The sequence below is a fragment of the Cariama cristata genome, unplaced genomic scaffold, assembly GCF_000690535.1.
Source record: "Cariama cristata isolate BGI_N322 unplaced genomic scaffold, ASM69053v1 scaffold19192, whole genome shotgun sequence".
Taxonomy (NCBI): domain Eukaryota; kingdom Metazoa; phylum Chordata; class Aves; order Cariamiformes; family Cariamidae; genus Cariama; species Cariama cristata.
The window spans coordinates 7,288-29,288 of NW_009605820.1; the positions used below are offsets into that span (position 1 = coordinate 7,288).

Below are 22,001 nucleotides of genomic sequence, written 5' to 3' on the forward strand. Positions count from 1 at the left end.
ATATACACATGCACTTTGCTTTACAGACCCGCCCCTAAACTTTAAAAGGCTTCTTTTTGAGTAGGGAGGTTCAAAAATTCCTTAGAAATGGTTTAATGCAGATGCCTGGAATTCATATAGACCTTAATACAAACTGCTTAAAATGACTGCGAGATGGTGGTTAAAAAAGGAATGGTTTTGGTTTTAAACTTATTGTATCCAAGTATTGCTCTGAAACACAGAGAAACAAAGTCTATGCTCTCTCACTCTTTATCAAGCGACGTCCAGGTTACAGTAGCCCATGTGATTTATCATTACAGTTAACACAGCATATGTGAGCATACACATATACATAACACTCCCTCAGTATTTGTTCTTCTGTTGGAGACCATCTGCAGTCTGAATGAAAATAAAACTATTTGAAGAATGTTTCAAGCAATATCCTTTTGTACTTAGACATACAAGTACAATAAATAACAAAACTGAACTGCGCCTCAACCAGAATACAGACTTTCACTGATACGCAAGTTAATGTTGCTTCCTTTTCACCTTCCTTCTCTACAGTGGTCTTCTACGACAGGCATCATAATAACTAGTGCTGTTAAAAATTAAGAACATATCTCTTTTGACAAAGTTGACAAATTTTTCTAGTGGGCACATTGGCTTGCTGGAACGTTTATAATAATCCTTGCAAAATGAGGTCTGGAATGTGACATCAGCGCCATTATACAGGATGCGGATGAAGTGTTCTTTGGGTCTCTTCCCATCCTGCCACAGCTCAAAAACTAATCTGGCAGCAAATCTAGGAAATCTGGCCTCTGTAATGCCCAAGGCACTAAGAACAGGTGACAATGTGACATCATGTGCAGAGTAAAGAACAAATACTTCTTCTTTCTTGCCTTCTGCAATACGCTGCAGTCGATTAACAGTCTGGTTGAGGAGAGGATGAGTAGCCAATAGTGCATACAAGAAATAAAGTTTCTTTTCCTGTCTTTCTCTCTCATCCTCCAGCTGATGTCTTTTGATTACTTTGAAATGTTCCATACCAATGCAGCCAGTTTTGGTGCACGGAAAACTGACATTGTGGCAGAAATAGCACAAGAGAGAATCTATTGGGTTAGAAGCTCTCAGCTGCCTGGTGGGAATGCCTACAATCTTGGCCATGTCCACATATATTTTCTCCAAATCATTGTTTTTCACTCGTAAACTGTACTGTCTGCGCTGTTCCTCTTCTAGGTAGTGGTTTCGCATAGGACAGTCACAGCTTCCAGAGCAAAAAATGGTGCTCCACTGATGCCTCATGTTAATTTTCTTCCAGTCAAAATCTGGCAAAAAAGTGTAGAGCAGCGCCAACGCACTCTGCAGGGTTCGACTTTTCCCTGTTGTCTCCAAGTAGAGCTGTTTTGCCGTCCAGTCACTCAGAAGCAGTTTATGTTTATTTACATAAATGTCTCGTAACAGTTGTCCATTTCGCAAGTGTTGTACAACCCCTGAAAGAGAATTATTTTAAGAAATTACAACACATGATTAGAATCTTCTTAGTTTTGGAGAGGAAAAAAAATACAGCTAGCAGTCTTACTGATAAATGAACAATTAGTTCAAAGGTTATGAAATTCAAAAACTGAACTTCACCTATGCTTGACTATTAGGAAAACTGCATTAAAAACAGGATACCCACTATTCTTCAGTATCTCTCAGATTCTAGGAGCTAAACTGAGATATAGATAGAAAAAGCTGGTTCCAGAAAATTTGTTTAAAACCTTAGTGGTTTAATATTTGTTCTTTGGACTACATACACAGACTGAATGGGTCTAATACAACCATAAAAGGAAGACAGTTATGAAGATGGATCCAGACTGCACCAGAGTCAGGTTTTCAGACAGGCAGGGAATACTGTGCTCCCTGCAAGTTTATGGCAGCCAGTAAAACTACTAGCAGTCGGGAAATGAATAGACAGAATGTAAACTAGTGTGTAAGCTCACAAAACACAGTGGTGAGGTGTCACAATCACATCAAACTTCCTTCTCCATCTTCCTTCAGGAAATACTCCAACTGCTTAGTAATTCTTACACTAATGCTCTGCCTTTATCCAGATGGAAAGGAAGAGAGCGTGTATCCTTCTCACACACCAAAGCCTTTACTCCACAGTCCACCTTGCTTGTGTTATCCTCCCACAGCAGCAAAGCCACAGGCATGAACCCTTTATGCACTAGAACGTAACTTGCTACAGGCAACAGGAGTCCCAAGTACTAGCTAGGTCACTTACAAGCTGTGTGCACCGATGAATCCAGTTTCACACAAAACGTGCTCTGTTAGGAACAGTTCCTTGGTAACTGGACTAGATTTCTCCTGGTGCCACTTTGCAAGACTTGACACCAACCTAACACAAATATTTCTTCTGATGGGAGCCCAAAACATACGAGGATTTGACAGTCAAGTTTTGGACTGAAAAATACAGCAGACTCCTTAAAAGACAGTCGGCAAGAAGAAAACGGCACTAACTCGCCAAATCTTCCACACTCTTCGCTCTCTCTAGTTGGTATCCAAACCCATTGACTACCCAGATCCACTGTGATAGCTCTTTCAGTCATTGGTACTTAAGAAAAAAACAGCTACACAGTCAAAAGCAAGGTGTGGGAATAAGATGTAATGGATCGATGTTAACATTTGAAAAGACACAGGAGAACAGAAAAGCACTAGTAATGTGAATTTTCAAACTAAATTAATGAACGTTTAAGAGAAAAATCAACACGTGACTAACCCTTTTCACAATCACATTTCTACCCAGTTGTGTAACAGTACATTTCCACGTGAATGTGGGAAAGCACTTCTGTATTTTTGTTTTTGACTCAGATATGAATATATGCAGAAAAATAAGTGCAGCAAACACAAGGACTTCAGTTCATACCAGTTCAGCTGGCTATTCTGGGTGGAGAACACAAGCAATTCCAAGAGGAAACTGTGAAAATCTGTTTCTTACAAACTGGCAACTTGTTTCGATACTTCTGTCCTCTCAGCTTTTGTTCCCCTGACCTGCTGACAGCAGTCCCAGATCTTTTCCAAATGGCCCTTTTATCACTGCTCTGATCCAGCACTACCTCCAGTTTCCCTCTCCAATCCCAAACCCTTTGTCTCTTTCTAGTATTCCCAATGCCCCCAGCACCACAATACTCCCACCAGCTCTCCACATACTTTCTTCTACATAGTCAAATCCCTGACTGCAACACTTCCAGTTATCTCCCATCTCCCCTATCCTTTTGGTACGAACTAAACAAGATGTTCACTAGCAGAGTTCAGCAGCCCTTCTCTCAGTGGTAGTATTGATGAAGTCTCAAAACTTCATTTTTTAAAAAAAGCTGTTTGGAATTTAATTGCTGATATTTCCACATTTCTCCCAATAACAAGCTCAGCAGCACTGACGGAATAAGAAAATAAGTTTTGTTTTCCCCATAGTGAAAATATACATAAATAAATATGCCAGTTCCAACACTCTTGGAACTTCATTACAAAGCTGGGGGGGCAGGGAGCAAAAAAGCACCAGATGTATACAGTTTTTCTGCTTCCCCAATACAAGCATCAAATGTGTCTGTTACACCTGAAACTCTTGCAAGGGACACAGTAGTTACATCACAGGTAAAAATTGCCAGCTAAGCATTCTTTAGTTCCAGGGCCATTCTGAATTACAAACCAATCAGTAACAGAGTACCAGAGCTTCCTCGGGAGGGATTGAGCAATGCCATTTTTCACAAGGGTGACAAAGTAATTTTGTGGTGTGGAGCAACATCAAGGAAAGGTGCTCCAAATTGTTACAAATAAAATTAAAAGAGATGCCAAGCGTGATCAACCTGTAACAGAATTGGCAAGCATGGTTTCTAGAACTGTTATGACTTCTAGAGTACAGTCTAATACTTTATTCACATCCCAGCATAATCCAGGCTATGACCAACATTAAAAGCCTTAATTAAAAGCATTTATTTCAATATAAAGAAAAACAGAAGATCTATTTTCATGCAGGCTGTATTTAACAGAGCAGAAGATAAAGCTGCTATGGAAACTTACCTGTCTGCGTAAGTTCTCCCATTTCACACAAAGAGTGACTTGGGTAACGAGGCAGGCTGCTTAGGGAACCATCCATTTGGGCTGCAGACCCTTTGGACATGTGTTTGATGAACGCTTCAAGCTGAGGATGAGAAGGTTTCCTAGAAAGGTAAACCAAAATGTGAAAACTTCCAAAAGCATACAGGAAAACAGCTCAAGAGAGTCAAGTATCCTAAGTATGTCAGCTCAGAAATCTCATGGCATGAAGTTATTTCCCACTGAGACAACATCTGCTCTTATTCCATACTCTTGCAAATATGCAAAAGAAATCTAGTTATTTACTAAGTACCACAAAGCTATAGGGAAACCAATGTCCTGTCGTGTTAAAATTATGATACCTTTCGGTAAGTAATTTTGAGAGATTTGTTGGTTGTTTTTTTTTCATGCACTCACTAATACTTTTTAAAAAATACTTGAAAAAAAAATCCTCACCAAAAAAATACTCTCTTCAGTTTCTGAAGTACTATTGCACTTTAACACACAGCCAAAGGCATTAACAATCTAAAGGGGTCCAAATAACCAGTACTTTAAGTAGATTATCTTGAAGGAATTCTCAAGTTTTGCAACGTACAATGCTGATTACAATCTCAGCTTTTATTTCTAATTTCTTCAGGCTTCAAATTAAATAGCACATGTAGCCTCAATTAAATGGTATCTGGAAGGTAGTATCCAGTGGCTCCATTAAAATTGGAAGTCATTGTTGTGGGTATTGTACCATTACCTGGGAAGAAAGAGCCCAACACTGCTAGACACTTAGACAGATAAGATACCCGCACAATGCAAGTAATGAATACAACTGGAAAAGAGATATACACAAAAATGTCTCAGTTAACTCACTGAAACAGAATTCAAGTCAGTGAAGGAATGCTTAGATCTCCTAAACCTTCACATTTCAAATACGCTATAGACTCAGTTCACTGTTGTACTGCTGTGCTGAAAACTGCATATACAAAAAAGTCCAAACACAATGTAATCAAAAGGGATTTAAATTTTTTTTTTTTAAAAAAAAAAATCATACTTCTACAACAGAAACAAGTTACATAAGTAGGGATTTCTTTGTTAAATGTCAATGCTCAACAATTGTCACACAGTCACACCTCTACTTTTGTGCAGAACTAAATCAGAAACTGTCTGGCAACCCAACTCTGCCCCAGATGGTTCTCATTTTAATAGGACTTTCAGCCTGAATACGGCAAATATTTTTTTATGTTGCTCACAAAATATATATATATAAAAAAGAAGTTAAATTTGGTCAGAGAACTTTTACAGAAGTCTGAGGTTTGTGTTTATTGTTCATATTTACACTTTGCTAGAATGATAAACTGTTTTGATACAAAAACTTTAGGTCTAAAAAAAAAAAATCATCCAGAGTTGCAGAAACCACAAGAGGGAGCAATAAGACTACTGAAGTACGAATAAGTGTCTGGAATCAAAGTTTTCTAGGACAAAGACACTCATGCTCACATAGAACGCCTACTGAGAAACTCTTAAATGAGAAATCACCTCTTGCAGAGCTATGCTCACAGCATGCATGTACAGGAGGTCTCATAAGGAATCAGTGTCTCTGTCAATACAAAGGTAGCTCATTGTCGTATTATTTTATAAAACTTGAATTTTCCAGTATTTAATTTACCCTCACAAAAGAAAAAAAAAAGTCTTAGGAAGAAAATGTTACAATAAATTACGGTACAACTGCCAGTAAGAAAAAACGCAAAATGAGACAAAGAGCAAAATGAGAGAAAAATATCACAAGAATTCTTAAATTTTTATTTCAAATTGAAAGGAAAACCAGCCAATTTATGACATTCTAAATCCACAGCTTCTTCTGCGTATTATAGTTTTAACAACACAAATGAAGATTAATATTTGAGAAGCAGAGGTGCAGAAAAAAGTCTTTGTTCCTTTCTAAAGCAGTAGAGGCTTCCTGTTGTACTGAGCATACATTAGAAAGCTTAATCCAGCTCCAGATGTGAATTTCAAACAGAACTTTCTGTACATTTCAGTATTTTCACAGCCCAGTGTAATCTAAAAATGGAAAAATTAACTTGAAAAAATTAAACCAAATAGCAAATAGCTTTTTAAGCTTATTACAGACATAGTAGGCTGAACTACCAATTGTCTAAACTTTGCACTTTAAGAAAAGCTCTAAACATGAATAAACTGTCAATCATAATTTTTCTTAAACCCTGTTTACCTAATTAGCAAGTTCTGCAAATACATGTGCAAGAAAACTAAAAGAACTGCATTATCCATTCTTCTTCTTTTGCTGCTTTGCTTACAAAAACCTGAATTCTAATGGAATCAAACCTGTACTGATAAGACTATCAGCAATCACTTGTGGGAATGAAGAAAGGAAAGAAGAAAAGTATTCATCAGTGCTTTGCAAAAAGATTTATCTAAAAAAAGTCACGAAAAATGAACTAACATCCAAGATAGAATAATAAAATATATGATAATTGATAAAATTATATTCCCAAGTATTAATATAGCTTTCCATATACATATGTAGATGCAAGTTACTTAACTTTGGATTATGTTATGTTTAAAATGAGCACAAGTTAAGCACATGCTTGCAGAAGTGAATTATGAAATATGACTGTTAGACTTGTTTCTGAATAGAAATTCAAAGTTTACTATTAAACTAAATACATCCCAGGGAAATAAAAAATAAAAATCAAACAACAGAAATAAGAGCCATTCTGCCTGAAGGGGACAGACATCTCAGGCTACAACATACTTTTTATCCTGAAAGTAATCCTCATGTATGTAACCAAATTCTGAACATACCAGCAATTCTCCCAATTAACCTCATACAACTGAGCAAATAAAATCTTATTTTTCTCAACAGCAAAATTTACAGCTCCACTTAGGCTACTAGCTAACCAATGATTCCCCCTCCCTGCCTCAAGATTTCTCTTATTTAGAAGATGAATCCTCCTGTTGAATTGGCCAATTTACAGATGCCGCAGGAGGTGGTGTATCTAGGCAACTCAGCTAAGATTGCTGGGACTGTTTGAGCAGGAAGCAAAGAAAATTAGTCAGTTGTATAGTTGAAAAGACTGAAATATCCCTAAAATTTTATTTCCATAAAAGTAATCAGAAAATAAAAATGGGCTAAAGAGATATCCTTCTGTAATTTGCCGGACATTACAACGGTAAGCTACCACATTTGGGAAATGTATCAATACAATAAGTATTTCAAATTTTGTCACAACATGGAATGGCTTTTCACCTAACACCACTAGTAATAGTCATACTTTTTCCTAATTTTGAACATTTATTTCCCATTTTTAATGTCTGTTAATTTGCCTTTTAATAATTTGTACTTTAATAATTTGTAATTTTAATGATCTGTAACAAAATTGAGGATGCTTCTTTTCCCTCAAATAATGAAACCAGCTTATCTTTTTGTTATTTACAAACTCAACACTGGGATAATAGATCCCAGATTTAATAGTGTAGTTTTTCGTGCACTAACATTAAACAGACCAACATTTAAATCCTTATTTGACATTTAAATATCTTATTTGTAAAGGTCTTAAAAACCTTTAATACTGAAGTCTCTTTATTGCTACACTGTAACCAGTGCACATAGGAAAGAAATCATCCTGTGCAACTACTGGAACGATATGCATATTTCTGCCAACAACTGAGCTGACATCCTTCAATAAAAATTTCATTTTTCCATGAGGAGTTTAGATACAAAAATGTAGAGGGTTGTGGGGGTTTTTTGTTTTTTTGTGTTTTTTTTTTTTTTTGTTTTGTTTTGTTTTGTTTTTTTAATGAGAAACAAAAACTAAGTTGCTGGTTGTTCTGAATTAGCACAGCAAAGTGTGAAATATAGTACCAGCGTGAGCACACGCACAAGACACCTCAGAAAATCTGCTGATAGATTTTGCAGGGCTTGGCTATAATGGCACAAAATACTGCGTCAGAAACATCCATGAAAATACATGTATTGCATCTATTATATCTGTGCAAAGGCATGAAATATAACTCATGCAGCTCAACATTAATCTCAAACATAGTATACAGCAAAGCCTCAAATCTTGTATAGCAGCACAGAAACTTTGTTAGAGGACATTTTTGCACTCCTCTCCCATGAAACTAACTGAATTCAAGACTTCAAGGTCAGTATTTAGGAACTGCTACGGGAGACACTGGGGCTTTCTGCTCCTCAAGAAAGTGATGCTCAGACTGTTTGAGTGCATGGAAGCCTCTTTTGGCAAGAGGTTAGCTCTTTGAGCTGATTGCCTTTGTTTAAAAATATACATATAAAACAATAATAATAAAGGATGGCAGCATGAAGACCACTGCTACAGTTGATAGTTAATTCACAGAGCAAGAAGAAAATTATGGTCCTTGATTCTCAGGGCTACTTGTCTCAGGACCACTCAAGAAAATACCGCTATTGATTTACATTGTCTACTTGTGAAGCATTTTCTTCCCTAGTGATCCTTGTGAGCACAAACTGTTTTTATCAAAGAATTAAAACATAAATCAGATCTAAAGTAGTTTTGTTCCTCCTTTAGACCTGAGCTGCAAATCAGACCCAACAACATCAATTTTGGTAAAAACTCCCCACTCCTCAATCCTTACGTTTATTAATTTTAGAACTACTTTTGATCAAAATTAATTCCTTGATAGGAATAGGCTGAAATTCTTTTAACATTCTTTTCTATCAAAGCTATTGAACCAGTGAACTATTGCTTTATTTCAACTATGTATACTGTAAAATGAAGTACAGCGCAAGCCTTGTTTCTTCAACAAATCGATGGTCAAACCACAGCATTCAATCTGTCCGCCAGCTCATTAAACTGAATACTCTTTTGAACTACCTACAAATTTGAGACTACATTTCTATAAAAATTGCCAAGTCAATCTAATTAAGATGAAGTACAGAATTTAAGAAACAGATGTGGAAAGACATTATCTTGACAAGATTACATGCAAATAGTTTATTTAATAATTTACACATTGATAAAAAATCAAGAGTGGCATAAATAACATACCTTCACCACTACATAAGATGCTACAGACAAAAACAATATGTTGGTAAAGGTTATGATTAAAAAAGAAACTGTGATAGAAGAAATACTTTAATTTTGAGATCAATTACCAAGAGTCATTTATATTAAAAACTAAAACTTAATAGTTAATGAAGTAGAAGACTAACAGCAGATTACAGACGCTTCGCAGAATTAAGGAGGGGTAAACTTTTTATTCATCTTGCCTCTGTTGCTGCGCAGTGCTGTCCTCTCACAGCACTATACTCTAGAGTTCTGCAGGAGATCTATGTACCTCAAGAAAGAACTTGTGGAGGCGGACACTGATACAAATCAGATATTGACTTTTTTTTCCTTCCCAAATGGCATTTATCTATGCAAATGTCTCTTTTGTTAGTAAATGCAGAATTTATAAAAGCCAAGGGGACCAAACTTCTCACAAGTTGCTGCAGAAACCCCTCAGTGTGTCACTTGGTGAGTGAACGCGACCATGCCAGGCACACACCAAGCTTCTGACAAATGAACATTACATTTTTGTAATCATATAATATCAGATTCTGTCTGCTAAGGATACCAAAAGCAAGTCCCTTTTCTCTTTACTTCAAACGCAAAAAATTATTTTATAACTTCAAGCAAAAATAACATAAGTTTTCGGTGAAGTTCAAGTAGACAAAAAAAGTTACATCAAAGGACTATACTGTTTCCTTTATAGAAGGCAAATGAATGGAAAAAGCCACTAAAAACAACAACAAATTATTGTAGTCCACAAAAGGGGTCCTTAAGACAGCATTAGTACTGTTGGGGCTTATTTATTCATAAAGGTCTTACAGCTTGTACATTTTTATAACAAACTATAGTGATCCAGTCTACTTCACTGATCTTCAGAGTGTTTAGAGAAGTCAGAAGAGGCCTCAGGAGACCTTTCTTCACCTAAATCTGGTCTGGATCATGCTTTGACCTCACTCCAAGTCAAATCCATATCTCCTTTAGCTCACAGTATGATACTTGCCTCTCCCACACTTTTCTCTCTCGTTTTTCTGGCAGTTTCAAGACATGTGCATATTGAACCTAAAATTCAAATATTTGTTACTAAGCTTCTTATGATTAACATCAACACCTCTCAAAATGCCTTAAAGGATATGCTGATGAACCCAGCATACCACCAAATTATAGCAGTCTTCCAAAAAGCTTTTCTTCTCTATCTCACAAAGTCAATGAAGAAATATTGCTGCATTTTTTTTAAAATTTTTTTTTTTTTTTTACTTTTGACAGTATAAAAGTAAGATACAAAGGGAAAAAGAAGTGGGAGATTAATTTTTTTCTCCCCTATAAGCAAACACCACAATGAAAGGATTTTCATAAGATCATTCAATTAATTTTCTTGAGGAAAAAAAAGTATATATTATTCAGTTCCCTTTGGAAACTTGCATCCAGAACAATGAAAATAATAATATTAATTGGTATTTTAGATGGAAGAAATCTCCAAAGCATTTAATCCATTTGCTTATATTCATTCCACACTCACATGTCACAACCCATAATTCACAAAACCAAGTGTGACCTCAAGGCTATTTTGCATACCCATTAGAAGTCCATGGGGCTGTAGCATAATCTGCTTAATTAATGAATTCCATCAGCTGAATGCCAAGTCAAATAAAGAACAGACTGAATATGAGCAGCATACTTATCTGAAACTGAAGTCCAGAAAGCTTACACAAGCCAGACTTTCAATCAGACATCTCAACTTAATTATACAGCATCAGGAAACCTTCAGTTCAAAGGTAGCAGTTATATACCTTGTAATGCTCTCAGTATAAACACGTTTACAATTCAGCACCAAATTTATATCACAAAGGGATATAAGCCTGTCAGCCAAAGGCAGCAAATAGCTTCCTGATGTTAAAGTAATAAACGTTCCATTCAAAACAATGGCAGAAACAGTAACAATTCTAGCTTTATTCAGAAAGGTCAGCTTTAACACATCTGCACAGAATGCTACAGAACCAACCCCTTTAATCTTTCTGCTGCCCCTTCAAAGTCAGCCAGGAGATTCTATTTTACATAAACTTTATTCTCAAGGAGACAAGGTCTTTTTGGATCTCCACTCATTTTTAGTGGCTGTGAATGGTAGTGGATGTATCATCTATAGATAGATTGGTGTTCTAATGCTTCGTAAATCACTAACAGCCAAGGGTATCTACACTGCTGGCCTCCTCACATCTGACGCTAAGCCCTCTTAAACTGCTTGATTTGGTCTTTCTGTTGGCAGTGTCAAAAGCTGCATGACTTCCATGCCTTTTACGGATAGTTTTCCTGACCCACAGCCTTCACGTTGTACTTCTTGCCTGCAACTGAAGTGGAAATAGCTATAAAAGCTTCTCTGACAAATACAAAACTAAAGTCTCATGTGGCACTGTAATATTGAGAAATACAGCTACTCATCCAACATTGTCACTTGCAGTTAACATCTTTGCACTCAAGTTCTCTCACATACATTCTCACGTGACAGATATTGAGCAAGATCAGAAGATGAGAGCCTTTAAGAACTCCAAAAGGAATCTGGATCATATTTCTTTACTTAGTATTTCATGCTGAAAATAATCTTACCCCTTAAAGGCAGGTCATTAAAAATGTTATCATAATTATTAGCAAATTATTCATTTTTCATCTTCTTAAAGAAATTAATTGCCCACTCAACTCTATGGCAGAGAGATCTGGAGTTTGGTCTCCTGTATGCAATTTCAGGGCTGCATACCTAATTTCAGAAAGCCAGTCAACTTGCAGCAGGCGCAGAACACTGTTGAGCTTGGGCACCTCTCAAAGAATTCAAACTTCTCTTGGAGGATGTTCGATAAGAGCACTGAAAGCCACTTCTTGACAAAACAACATTTTGGTGGAAGTTGTAGTACAAATAAAGCAAGCAAGCAGCCACATGATAGCAGAGGAAAGCTTTTTTAAAAGAAAATTGCACTATGTAAAAGCTCCCAGACCACTATCACTTATAAAACTTGTTCAGCAGAGTCAGAAAATTGGGTATTTTGGTTTGTATTCATAGACAGGCATTCCAAAAGAGTAGTCTCCTTTCAAAAAAGGAGGACATGGTTTTGCTCAATTTCCGATTTTGACACTTGTACCAAGCAGCTAGGAAAGATGCAAGTAACACACATATACCCTAAAAACAGTGAAATTAGAAGCTATTTGAATCTTCTAAATTCCAATGACTTTAGCTATAAAAAGCAGACGACTCATGTCTATTTTTCTTCCTATTTTACTCTTAAAAATGTATACATATATTTTTGTATGTACACTTTTATATATAGTAGACAAAAGTGTATATATGTGGAATAGTGTATTCTTCCTCTGTTTAAAGGAAAAAAAAATTCTAAGTTTTCCTGCGCTTACATCTTCACACAAAATGTAGGCATATAGATAGGGTAGCCTGAATATAACTTAGGAGTCCCAAAACCCATTTCCTACAAATGGGTAGACACACAGATGGGCTAAAACTGATGATGGTTTCACACTTTCATAGGGTTACCCCAACCACCATAACAGTAGCTTAATTCAGCAATAACAGTTACTTATCAATTACTCTTGCCAGAATAGCATTACAACACTGACTGCAACTGAAGACAGCATTGCAAGCCTTGCAAATTTCAGGACATCTACTACTAACAAGGGCAATTCTTTTATGCAGCCAGATATCTGAAAAGAAAAGCAACATATTTCAGCTTTCTTCAGAGAAAGATCCACTTTGCTGATCATTTTGTGCCAGCCTTTGTGTTCATTACCGTATGTATCTAGTTAGTAAGCGTCTTTAATCAAGCTTCCCATCACTTCACAAGCATGAGACGAAGCTACACTTAATAATTAGTTTCAGGTATTCTTTCACATCACTTCAGCATATTTCAGCAACATTCCTCCTGTGCGATATTACTACTGTGTTTGGTTTTTAATACACTTGAGCCAGAAACTGACACAGGACCAGATATGAAAAGTGGGTTGTTTTTTAAAATGAAACTGCCATACACTAGCTAATCACAAACCTAAAGTGTACTATAATCCATCTTCTCCTTCAGAGAGATTCTTTCATTAAAAGCCCACGGAGGAAAAGCTGAAAGGACAGAGTATGTCAGATGTAAGAGATAAAATCATAAATGCTACTGACGACAGGAAGCTACTAAAATTTTAAGGAACATGGTCCATGAACCTATTAAAACAAGAAACACGCATTTGATATATCTAAGTCAGAAATGCACTTTCAGTGTGCTGTAAACGCTTTCAGCACGACAGAGTAAAGCCAATTCCGAAGAATTCTACACCAAAAGAGCAAGAACATTATTTCTTTAAAGACAGAGGAGATTCCATGCTATTCTGGAAAAAGGTATTTATGGAATATCTATAATGCTGTGTATACCAGCAGATTAGAAGGCCTATTATATCTCTTTTCCTGAGTAACGTATGCAGGTACACAAAGCAGATGCAGCTTCCAGTCACTGAAATCTCCACACTTGACTCTGCTGAGTGGGCAGCAGCATAAAGGTGCAAATTTCCCTAGAAGTTCCGCTTACACATCTGATAATTTTTCTTGATATTTTTCTTTTAACTGTAAGAATTCAGTAGGTTCACTGGAAAGTCCACAGTTGGGAAAAAAAAAACACCACAAAACAAAAACCAAAAAACAACAAAACACACAGATCCTCCTCACAAGGATCAAAACACGCATGTCATCAAGCAAGCATCATGATTTAACCCCAGCCAGCAACTAAGTACCACGCAGCTGCTCGCTCACTCCTCCTCCCTGCCCCAGTGGGATGGGGACGAGAATCAGAAAAAGGTAAAACCCATGGGTTGAGATAAGAACAGTTTAATAATTGAAATAAAATAAAATATAAAACTACTACTACTACTAGTAATGAAAAGGGAGATAACAAAGAGAGAGAGGAATAAAACCCAAGGGAAAAAACCCCAAGTGATGCACAACACAATTGGTCACCACCCACTGACCGATGCCCAGTCCCTGAGCAGCGATCGGCCCCTCCCAACCAACTCTCCCAGTTTCTATACTGGGCATGACACTCTATGGTACGGAATATCCCTTTGGCCAGTTTGGGTCAGCTGTCCTGGCTGTGCTCCCTCCCAGCTTCTTGTGCATCTCCTTGCTGGCAGAGCATGGGAAACTGAAAAGTACTTCACTTAGGATAAGCGCTACTTAGCAACAACTAAACCATCAGTGTGTTATCAGCATCATTCTCACACTAAATCCAAAGCACATTGTACCAGCGATTAAGCAGAAAATTAACTCTATCCCAGCCAATACCAGGACAGCAAGCTAGGACAAAGGTTGGTGATTTACATCATCGCTGTTTACTTCTAATGCTCTACACTATATTTCATCTTTATCAACGAGTAAACTCTAAACAAGAAAGAAAGGTTCTTCTACAAGTGAAGCAATTCAGACCGTATCTACAGCTCAAACTGGTTCAGGTATGAAGGCAAGTATGAGCAAGTTACAAAGACATGATGTTAGACAAAAGCACACTATACTGAAACAGAAACGTAAATGACATCTTAATAGCAGTCAGACATAAATAACATGTGTGACTGTTACACAGCCAGTTGTAACTACAGAAAAAGCGTAATTTTCAAGTAGCAAACAGTGCACTTCCCACTTAATTTGTATTTTAATAGTTAAATGTACAATCCCCATTTTTTTTCCTGAACTTTGACACAAATCATTAACCTAATGAAACTCTGATAAGCTGTATTTCTGAAAAGCAAAATAAAAAAACCAATAACAACACACAAATATCAATTTTCCTATGGTAGTGACCAACTGAGACCTTTTTGTAATCACACAAAAGGAATCATGCTTAGCTGAAATGGATGAGACATTCTCAAGCACTGCACTTATATTTTGAAAACGTGTAGAAACTTATCTAAAAGGAATGGTAAGCTAAATATTTAAGTAAATAGCTTTTGCTTTTTAAGGAAATACCAAGAATTTCTTCTGGTCTGAACTGGTAACAGGTAATAGTTTCTATTTCAAAGGAAATATCGTACACTACTGATACAGGTTTGTTTTTTTTAAATCCACGACAATACAAAAAGATCAGAACTCACAATGTACTTCAAGCTGCACAAATTGTCTCCTGAAGGGGAACAAAATAATTATCAAGCAAAACACGCACTTAGTAATGAAAAAAGCCAATAATTTTACCTGCTAGGCAGCAACATACAATCAATGTCAGGTCTCTTTGTCTTGGGAATGGCATATAGCGGATACCTATCACCATGTCGAATCAACACTTGCACTGACACCAGCTTAAAATAATGAGGTGCATGACCTAAAGTGAAGAAAGAAAAAAAAAAAAAGGGAAAAAAAAGTTAAGTAAATATTACCTAAATCTTTCCCCTGCACACATTTTCTTGAAATAAAAAAAAACAAGTATAATTAGTTTGACAGCTTTGGTGTTGCAATGAAAGAAAAGGCCCAGAAGAAATGATAAATTACCATCCCAAAAAAGATTTCACTTTAAATTGCAAGACAACTTGTATAAGACTCAGGTTCTTAGCACATTCTCCGTAGTATATTTAAAGTCCAACAAGCATATGAGACATTATTCAAGCATAGAACTCTGCCAACGTGATACAGTTACCCCACTTTTATGATGCCTCTCTTTCAGACATCTATTATAACGATGGATTTTTTAGCATGGCTAATTTGGAGATTTTTGATATACTAGTTTGTAATTGATTTTATATGCATTAGCAAGATATGCTAATAAGGGAATTCAGACTAACTTGCTGCTGCAGCCACCATAGGGTGAAGAAAGCAAATGTGCCTTCTAGCTGACTATGTCTAATGGTTTGGAGTTCCAAAGTTAATTACCTCTGGAGTTTTCTTCAGAATTCCAAGCCAACTGTTCACATGCCCCGCACTTGTAATAAGAATTACAATTCAAATATTAAATATCTATATCGGTCCCACTCCTTTCAATTTTAGGACCCCCCCCCACTTGACCATTGACTGGAAACAGAACCACTTCCAAAAATCAAGACAGCAAAGAGAATACAAAGGGAAGGAAAGAACAGCAGCATACTTTGAATGATTTAACATAATTCAGCAACCAGCTGGCATTTGCTGTACCTTCTCCAAGCACAAGGAACTGACAATGCACAAAGTTATCATTTCCAATGACAGCACGTAGAAACAAGCAACTAAACTGTCATTTGCATTCACAAAGCTTACCTTCCATGCTGCGTTCGGCAATGGTGGGAATATTGCAGTAAACGTGAGCTTCATAAACAGGATCTATTGCAGGAGGTTCAGTCAGCAAATCAGGCATTATTCTCTTTCGGCTCTTAGGAGTCAACCCATCTTCCCTGATGGGGTTTACTGGGATTAAATGCACTGAAAGATACAAAACATACACCATATACCTTTAGGAGGCTTTAAGGACATATAGGACTATAACTTTTTTTTTTAAAGTAATTATGCACAAAGACTATGGTGTCCATGAAAGGATGCTACTCTACAATATAGATCTTTCTCGTGAATTTTTCATGATTTACATAGTCAAGAAGGCAAGCCCAGAGAGCTCTTTAGCAAAGTCAATGCTCGGCTAAGACTGCAGAAATGCGCCTGGATGTAGAACAACTCTGCCTTTTGCACTCTTCTTGAAGCTGCTTTTTCTGTCAGTCTCTCATGAAGCTCTAAGAGTATGAATAGGAAGAAAAGGGCCATAACAGGCACAGCTGCCTCTCATCATTTTAACTTAAAAACTGACATTAAAGGACATCAGCAAAAGACACAGCAGAGTTGATGATGATGGTACTACAAACTATTGGGAAACAAAGCAGTCAAGATTGAAGGAGCTGGATCATCTATCATTTTCCTTACTAATCCCCACCCTTACATGGCTACCTTGCAGCCTTAAATAGTCTGACTTATCTAAAGGAAACGCACACAAAATATATTTGTTGAAATGTAACTGAGACTACCACAAAAAATGTTAAAACCAAAGAAATGTAGTTAATGCTTACACACAGCAGGGAAATTAATAGAAATACCACCACTAAAGTCTTCCGTCATGTAGAAGCATGATGAAGCATATCTGAATTTAAGGCCAGAGTTGTATTGACAATGTTTCTCTACCTTGTCTTGATGTGAAAGCACTAGTTAATTTATGAGCCTTACAAGACTACACTTGTTGTAACAAATGCCCACTTTTTTTTGCTATTAATATTTTCTGGTATTTGAACCAGAAGATTTAGAGGTGAAAATGAAGAGGAAAAGTGTTTGTGTTTTTACCCCTATTAGTCTTCTGTAGTGAGAAGAAAAAAATAAAAGAAAGACAAAGAAAAAAAAGATGAGAGAACAAATCTTGAAGCAGAATTTTACTAATTCTTCTGGGTTGGTTCCTCACTTGCATCTTGACCCCCGGTCGTAATTTTAGAGGTGAATTTGTTCTGCAATAGAGAGTTGTGCAGACAAAGAAAACCAACAAAGACAACAAACTGAAGTGGGACAACCAAAGATGTCAAGAGCACGTAGCCGTTAATACAACACAGACTCCTTATTCTTACACTACAATACACTACACTTGAAATATTTTAATGTGGTTTCTCTTTGCATGCCAAAACCAGATTTCAAGCATTTTCCATACCCTTGCTAGTGCTGTTGACATGGTTAATACCCACAAAGCACAGTGACTTTAAACTTTTCCTTAAGCTGTTTCAAATTTTGCATATGACTGCCCACAGGACTGAGCTTGGCAAGAATATTAAACTGTAATTTTAACTTTGGCCACTTAAACTGCAGAGCTCAGCTGCCATTCCAGCATTTATTTAATCAGATTCATTTTTTAGCTCCTTCCATGCTAAGACTCACATTATTGTGAAACATTGCAAACCACTGACCAAGAAACTCCAGCAGTAACACAGAGCCTTGGCAATATCTATCAGAGGTCGGTAACTCAGGCTTGAAGGGGGTTTGCAGCAAATTTGTATTTGGGGTATAAATCCCAAATCTAAGAATGTGTTACAACAGTTGCTGGACTCTGCAAATAAACAGCATTACAAGACAGTAGTTGCCTAAAGGGTATATACAGGAAATTAACGGAGTTAGGTTATATTGGTCAAGTTTCCTAGCCAGAAAAGGTCAGGAGCAACAACTCTCAGCTTTCTGTTAACAATTTTTTCTAGAGAAAGCCACAACATTGCTACTGCTCACTTAATGTCACAAAAATGTACAGAGTTGGCTTAAGCACTCAGGGACATAATGTAACTCAATTCAGCTTTGACCCATGAGTGCCTCAAGACAGACGAAACCATACCCCAATAGCAACAGCTACGAACTCTGGTGCTAAAACTTGTTTGGGAGATTTCAAGCAAAATAAGGAACCTAATTTTTTATCTAAGGTAATTTTTGCACTGGGACTGTTAACTACAGCAGTCACAGATGCATACACTACCTTATTAAGATCAAGTCCCTACGATTCATGGGGCCAAATATTTTGTTGGCAGATAGCAAGTCTCATTTCTAATCAGACTAGCTGAATAAATACTTTAACACTGCCAGACAAATTTAAGAATAAGGAAAAGCATTAAATCTTAAAGAGAAGAATCTAGTTTATTTAAAATATCAAAAATAAAATTTAATATTAAAAATAGTACCTACAGGATTATCAGATTATATGTCTGAAATTTAAAAAGCCACTGACAGAACATCCTTAAAGGAGACTCTTAACACAGCAGTTATGGGTACAACTTAAGACTATTCTGTGGACTGCAAATGGACTCAGAGATTAGGAATAACAATAGTTCATGTCTTCAGTTAAAAAAAATGTTTATTAAAACCTATCCTATTCTAAATGCTGTTGCTACCTACATTTATTAATTTCTTAGTAATAGCTGGTAAACATTCCCCTTACTGTATAGTGCACAAGCTTGGCTTATACCAGGGAAGAACGGACACAGCATTTCCCCACTATCACCAGCACTACCCACTACTACCACCCTGCCCACATCCAAGTATCTCAGACAGGGACTGGCTAAAGGGGCTTCTAACTTTGGACCCATCTGGGGCATACCCACCTTGTCTGGATTTCTGAACATACTTGAACAACCTGACCTAGTGAAAAATGTCCCTGTCCATGGCAGGGGAATTGGACTCGATGATCTTTAAAAGGTCCCTTCCAACACAAACCATTCTGATTCGACTTAAATTATTCAAATAGTTTGTAAGTTTGACAAAGACAATTATCAAGACGGTCAAAAAAACTCCAGTCACCTAAATAAGCACTGTCATAACCAGTAGTATTTACTTTTAGCACACTTGAAATAATACATATTGGGAAAAAAAAAAACACAACAAAATCAACCAAACTACCTATGCAAATACCCAGGTCTTCTATTTAACTATGCTAAACAGAAAAAGAAAAAAAGTCATAGGATCTGGGCACCGGTCTAGGCAGTCTACTGGAAATTTCCACTAGATGTGTACACATAAAAATAGCAAGTATTTCAGAAGGGCAGGGCGGGGGGAAGACATGACAAGACCAAGGAGAGATGAATTCTGGTTGGAAAGCTGCCTTCCATTTGCTCAGCCTTACAAGGATGGTGACCCTGAAGAGCCCACCCAGCAAGGCTGGTCCTGCTCTCCCCTTGTTAAAGCTCCTCACAAGCTGTAACAATCCTGCAGTTTCAGCGCTTTGGGAACGGGACCCCAAGTAACACAGCTCCTCTTCGTCCTTCTGCCTGGTCCAAACAATGACAGAGGTATTTTTCATACCGACAGCTAAAGTCTCGGTTGTCTCTCAATTGTTTACTCATCTTCTGTCATTCCCTGGACATTGTTAGTGCCTCACGTATTTATGTTTTCTCTTTTCTCCCTCTCTTTTCATTTCAAGTACTTGGGCTTCACGGTCCCTTGCTGTCTTCATTTATCCTGCTTCCTAGCTGTTGAAGCCTTCTTAGCACGCTTCATCCTCTCCAGATCCCCACTGCACGGAAAGCTCAAGTTGTTCCTCCATTTTGGTACCCTTTATAGCACTGAGTAGTTAAAGCTCTTTGAAGAGCTGACTGGCTCTCTGTATCCAAATATTTCATTACTGAAAGTCCTCCTCTGCAGTGTCAATCCCACCTCTGTCTCCCAAGTGGGTTTTCTGGTCCATATGTAACCTACAAATAATACTGAACTGACACAGCTCAGAGAAGGGGGGGGGGGGGAAGGAAAAAACAAGTCCCTCATATGGAGCTGTAATTGATCTTTTTTCCAAACTCTGTTCTGCTCTTTCAGCTGTAAATCATTATAAGATCAGAATTCTATTATGTAGTTTTCACACGATGTTTTATAGCTTAGCACTATTTTGTGTGACTTGCTCTATTAGTTCACAGTAACACATACTTGCCCAAAACAGAAGTCTGCCAATATGTATATAGTCATACTTGAATCTTTGTTTAAGGGAGTTTTTGAATGGGATTTTCACACTGCGGTGCCTTTCAAAGCTCATGTTTTGCTATGACAGGAACACAACCATGTAAAACAGAAACGAAACAGATGATTTTGATATGCATTTCCCACAGTCAGGGCAGTTAATGAAATGTATCTGAAACATATTTGGTGATCTAACTGGAAACTTTGCCAACAGTGAAACTATAAAGAATATATACATATTATTATAGAGGTAGTTTGACAACAAGAAGGGAAACAAAACATATTTTATTTCCCAATATTCATAAACTTATTTTTAAAACTAAAGCAGCTACACAGAAACTACTTTCAAACATTAATTTTGAGAAAGTTATATCTAGGAAAAAAAAGTAGAAGGCTTACAGAAACAATAAAATGAAAAGAGACCTCAATGCAACACTGCTCAGTATCCCACCAAGTTAAAATTCTTTGAAACATGAAGTAAAACTCAACACATAGGCTGCTATGAGCCAAAAGACCTGGTCAAACAGTCAAACAGCAACTGCTGTCCTGTGAGAGAGAGAGAGGGGCCCTGGTCACACAGCAGAAGAGCTAAACACTCCTGTAGAATCACTGCTGCAAGAATTTTTGCAGCTCCAAACTGAGATTTGATTTTTTAAGTCGACAAAATGCAGAGGAAATAAAATCCAAACTCCGATACTAAGTTCAATTAAACAAAAAACCTCCAGTAATTTTTATTTTAAATCCAACCATAGAACCTGAATACTAAGTTTTTAAATGAAGTTAACAGTTTAACTAAGAAATGTCTTTATGAACAAAACCAATGGCATCCGAAATATTATGACATATGGTTTTATTCTCAGTGTACATTAAATATGATCTACTCAAAGAGCAAGAAGCTAATTCATCTAACTTCCATAACGCCCCCACTTCCTAAATGCCAAAAAATATACCAAAAAAAGACAAATATTAGACAAGTAGTTTCTAAGCGAGAGACACAATCATTAAGAAGTGCTTTCAGTAAAATGATTGTAACTATTACTATATAGCAACTAATCCCCTCTGGAAGAAAGTCAAGTTTATCATATCAACTATTGTACTCAGAAGCCCAAGCAGGGAGCCAGTCTGATAGGAATTGGGGCTACCAAACTGACAGGAATTTGACAGAATTCAGTACGGCAAAGTGCAGTTCACATAGAAGAAACACTAAATTAAACGCTTAATCACTCCATTACCAGTTTTTCCTCCCTCCTCCAGTCCTAGTTTCAGCTTGAAAAACAAAAGGTATCACACCACTGTTTACCAAAAAGATTTATCCATTAAAAAAAAAATAAAAAATAACATTTACCTAAAACCAGAAAGACAGGCAATAAAACCATTTTCCATTTCTGTTTTCCCTTGTAGCTCCAACCAGCCTGAGAAGCAGCAGCAGAAGTAGCCATGTTAGTCTTAATTTTCCAACTAAGCAGAGACCTGAAGTT

The 22,001-nt window shown here is 36.9% G+C and overlaps 1 protein-coding gene across 1 annotated transcript in view; it reads right to left on the reverse strand.

The window, feature by feature from the left end:
- Positions 1–537: 537 nt before the first annotated feature.
- PXYLP1 (2-phosphoxylose phosphatase 1) overlaps positions 538–22,001 on the reverse strand; it is a 40,788-nt gene continuing 19,324 nt past the window's right edge. The window contains exons 2-5 of the mRNA XM_009696147.1: positions 16,336–16,497; positions 15,304–15,430; positions 4,039–4,178; positions 538–1,469 (exon numbers count right to left, since the gene is read on the reverse strand). Of these exons, the coding sequence (XP_009694449.1) occupies positions 538–1,469; positions 4,039–4,178; positions 15,304–15,430; positions 16,336–16,497 (1,361 nt within the window). The remainder of the gene's footprint in view (positions 1,470–4,038; positions 4,179–15,303; positions 15,431–16,335; positions 16,498–22,001) is intronic.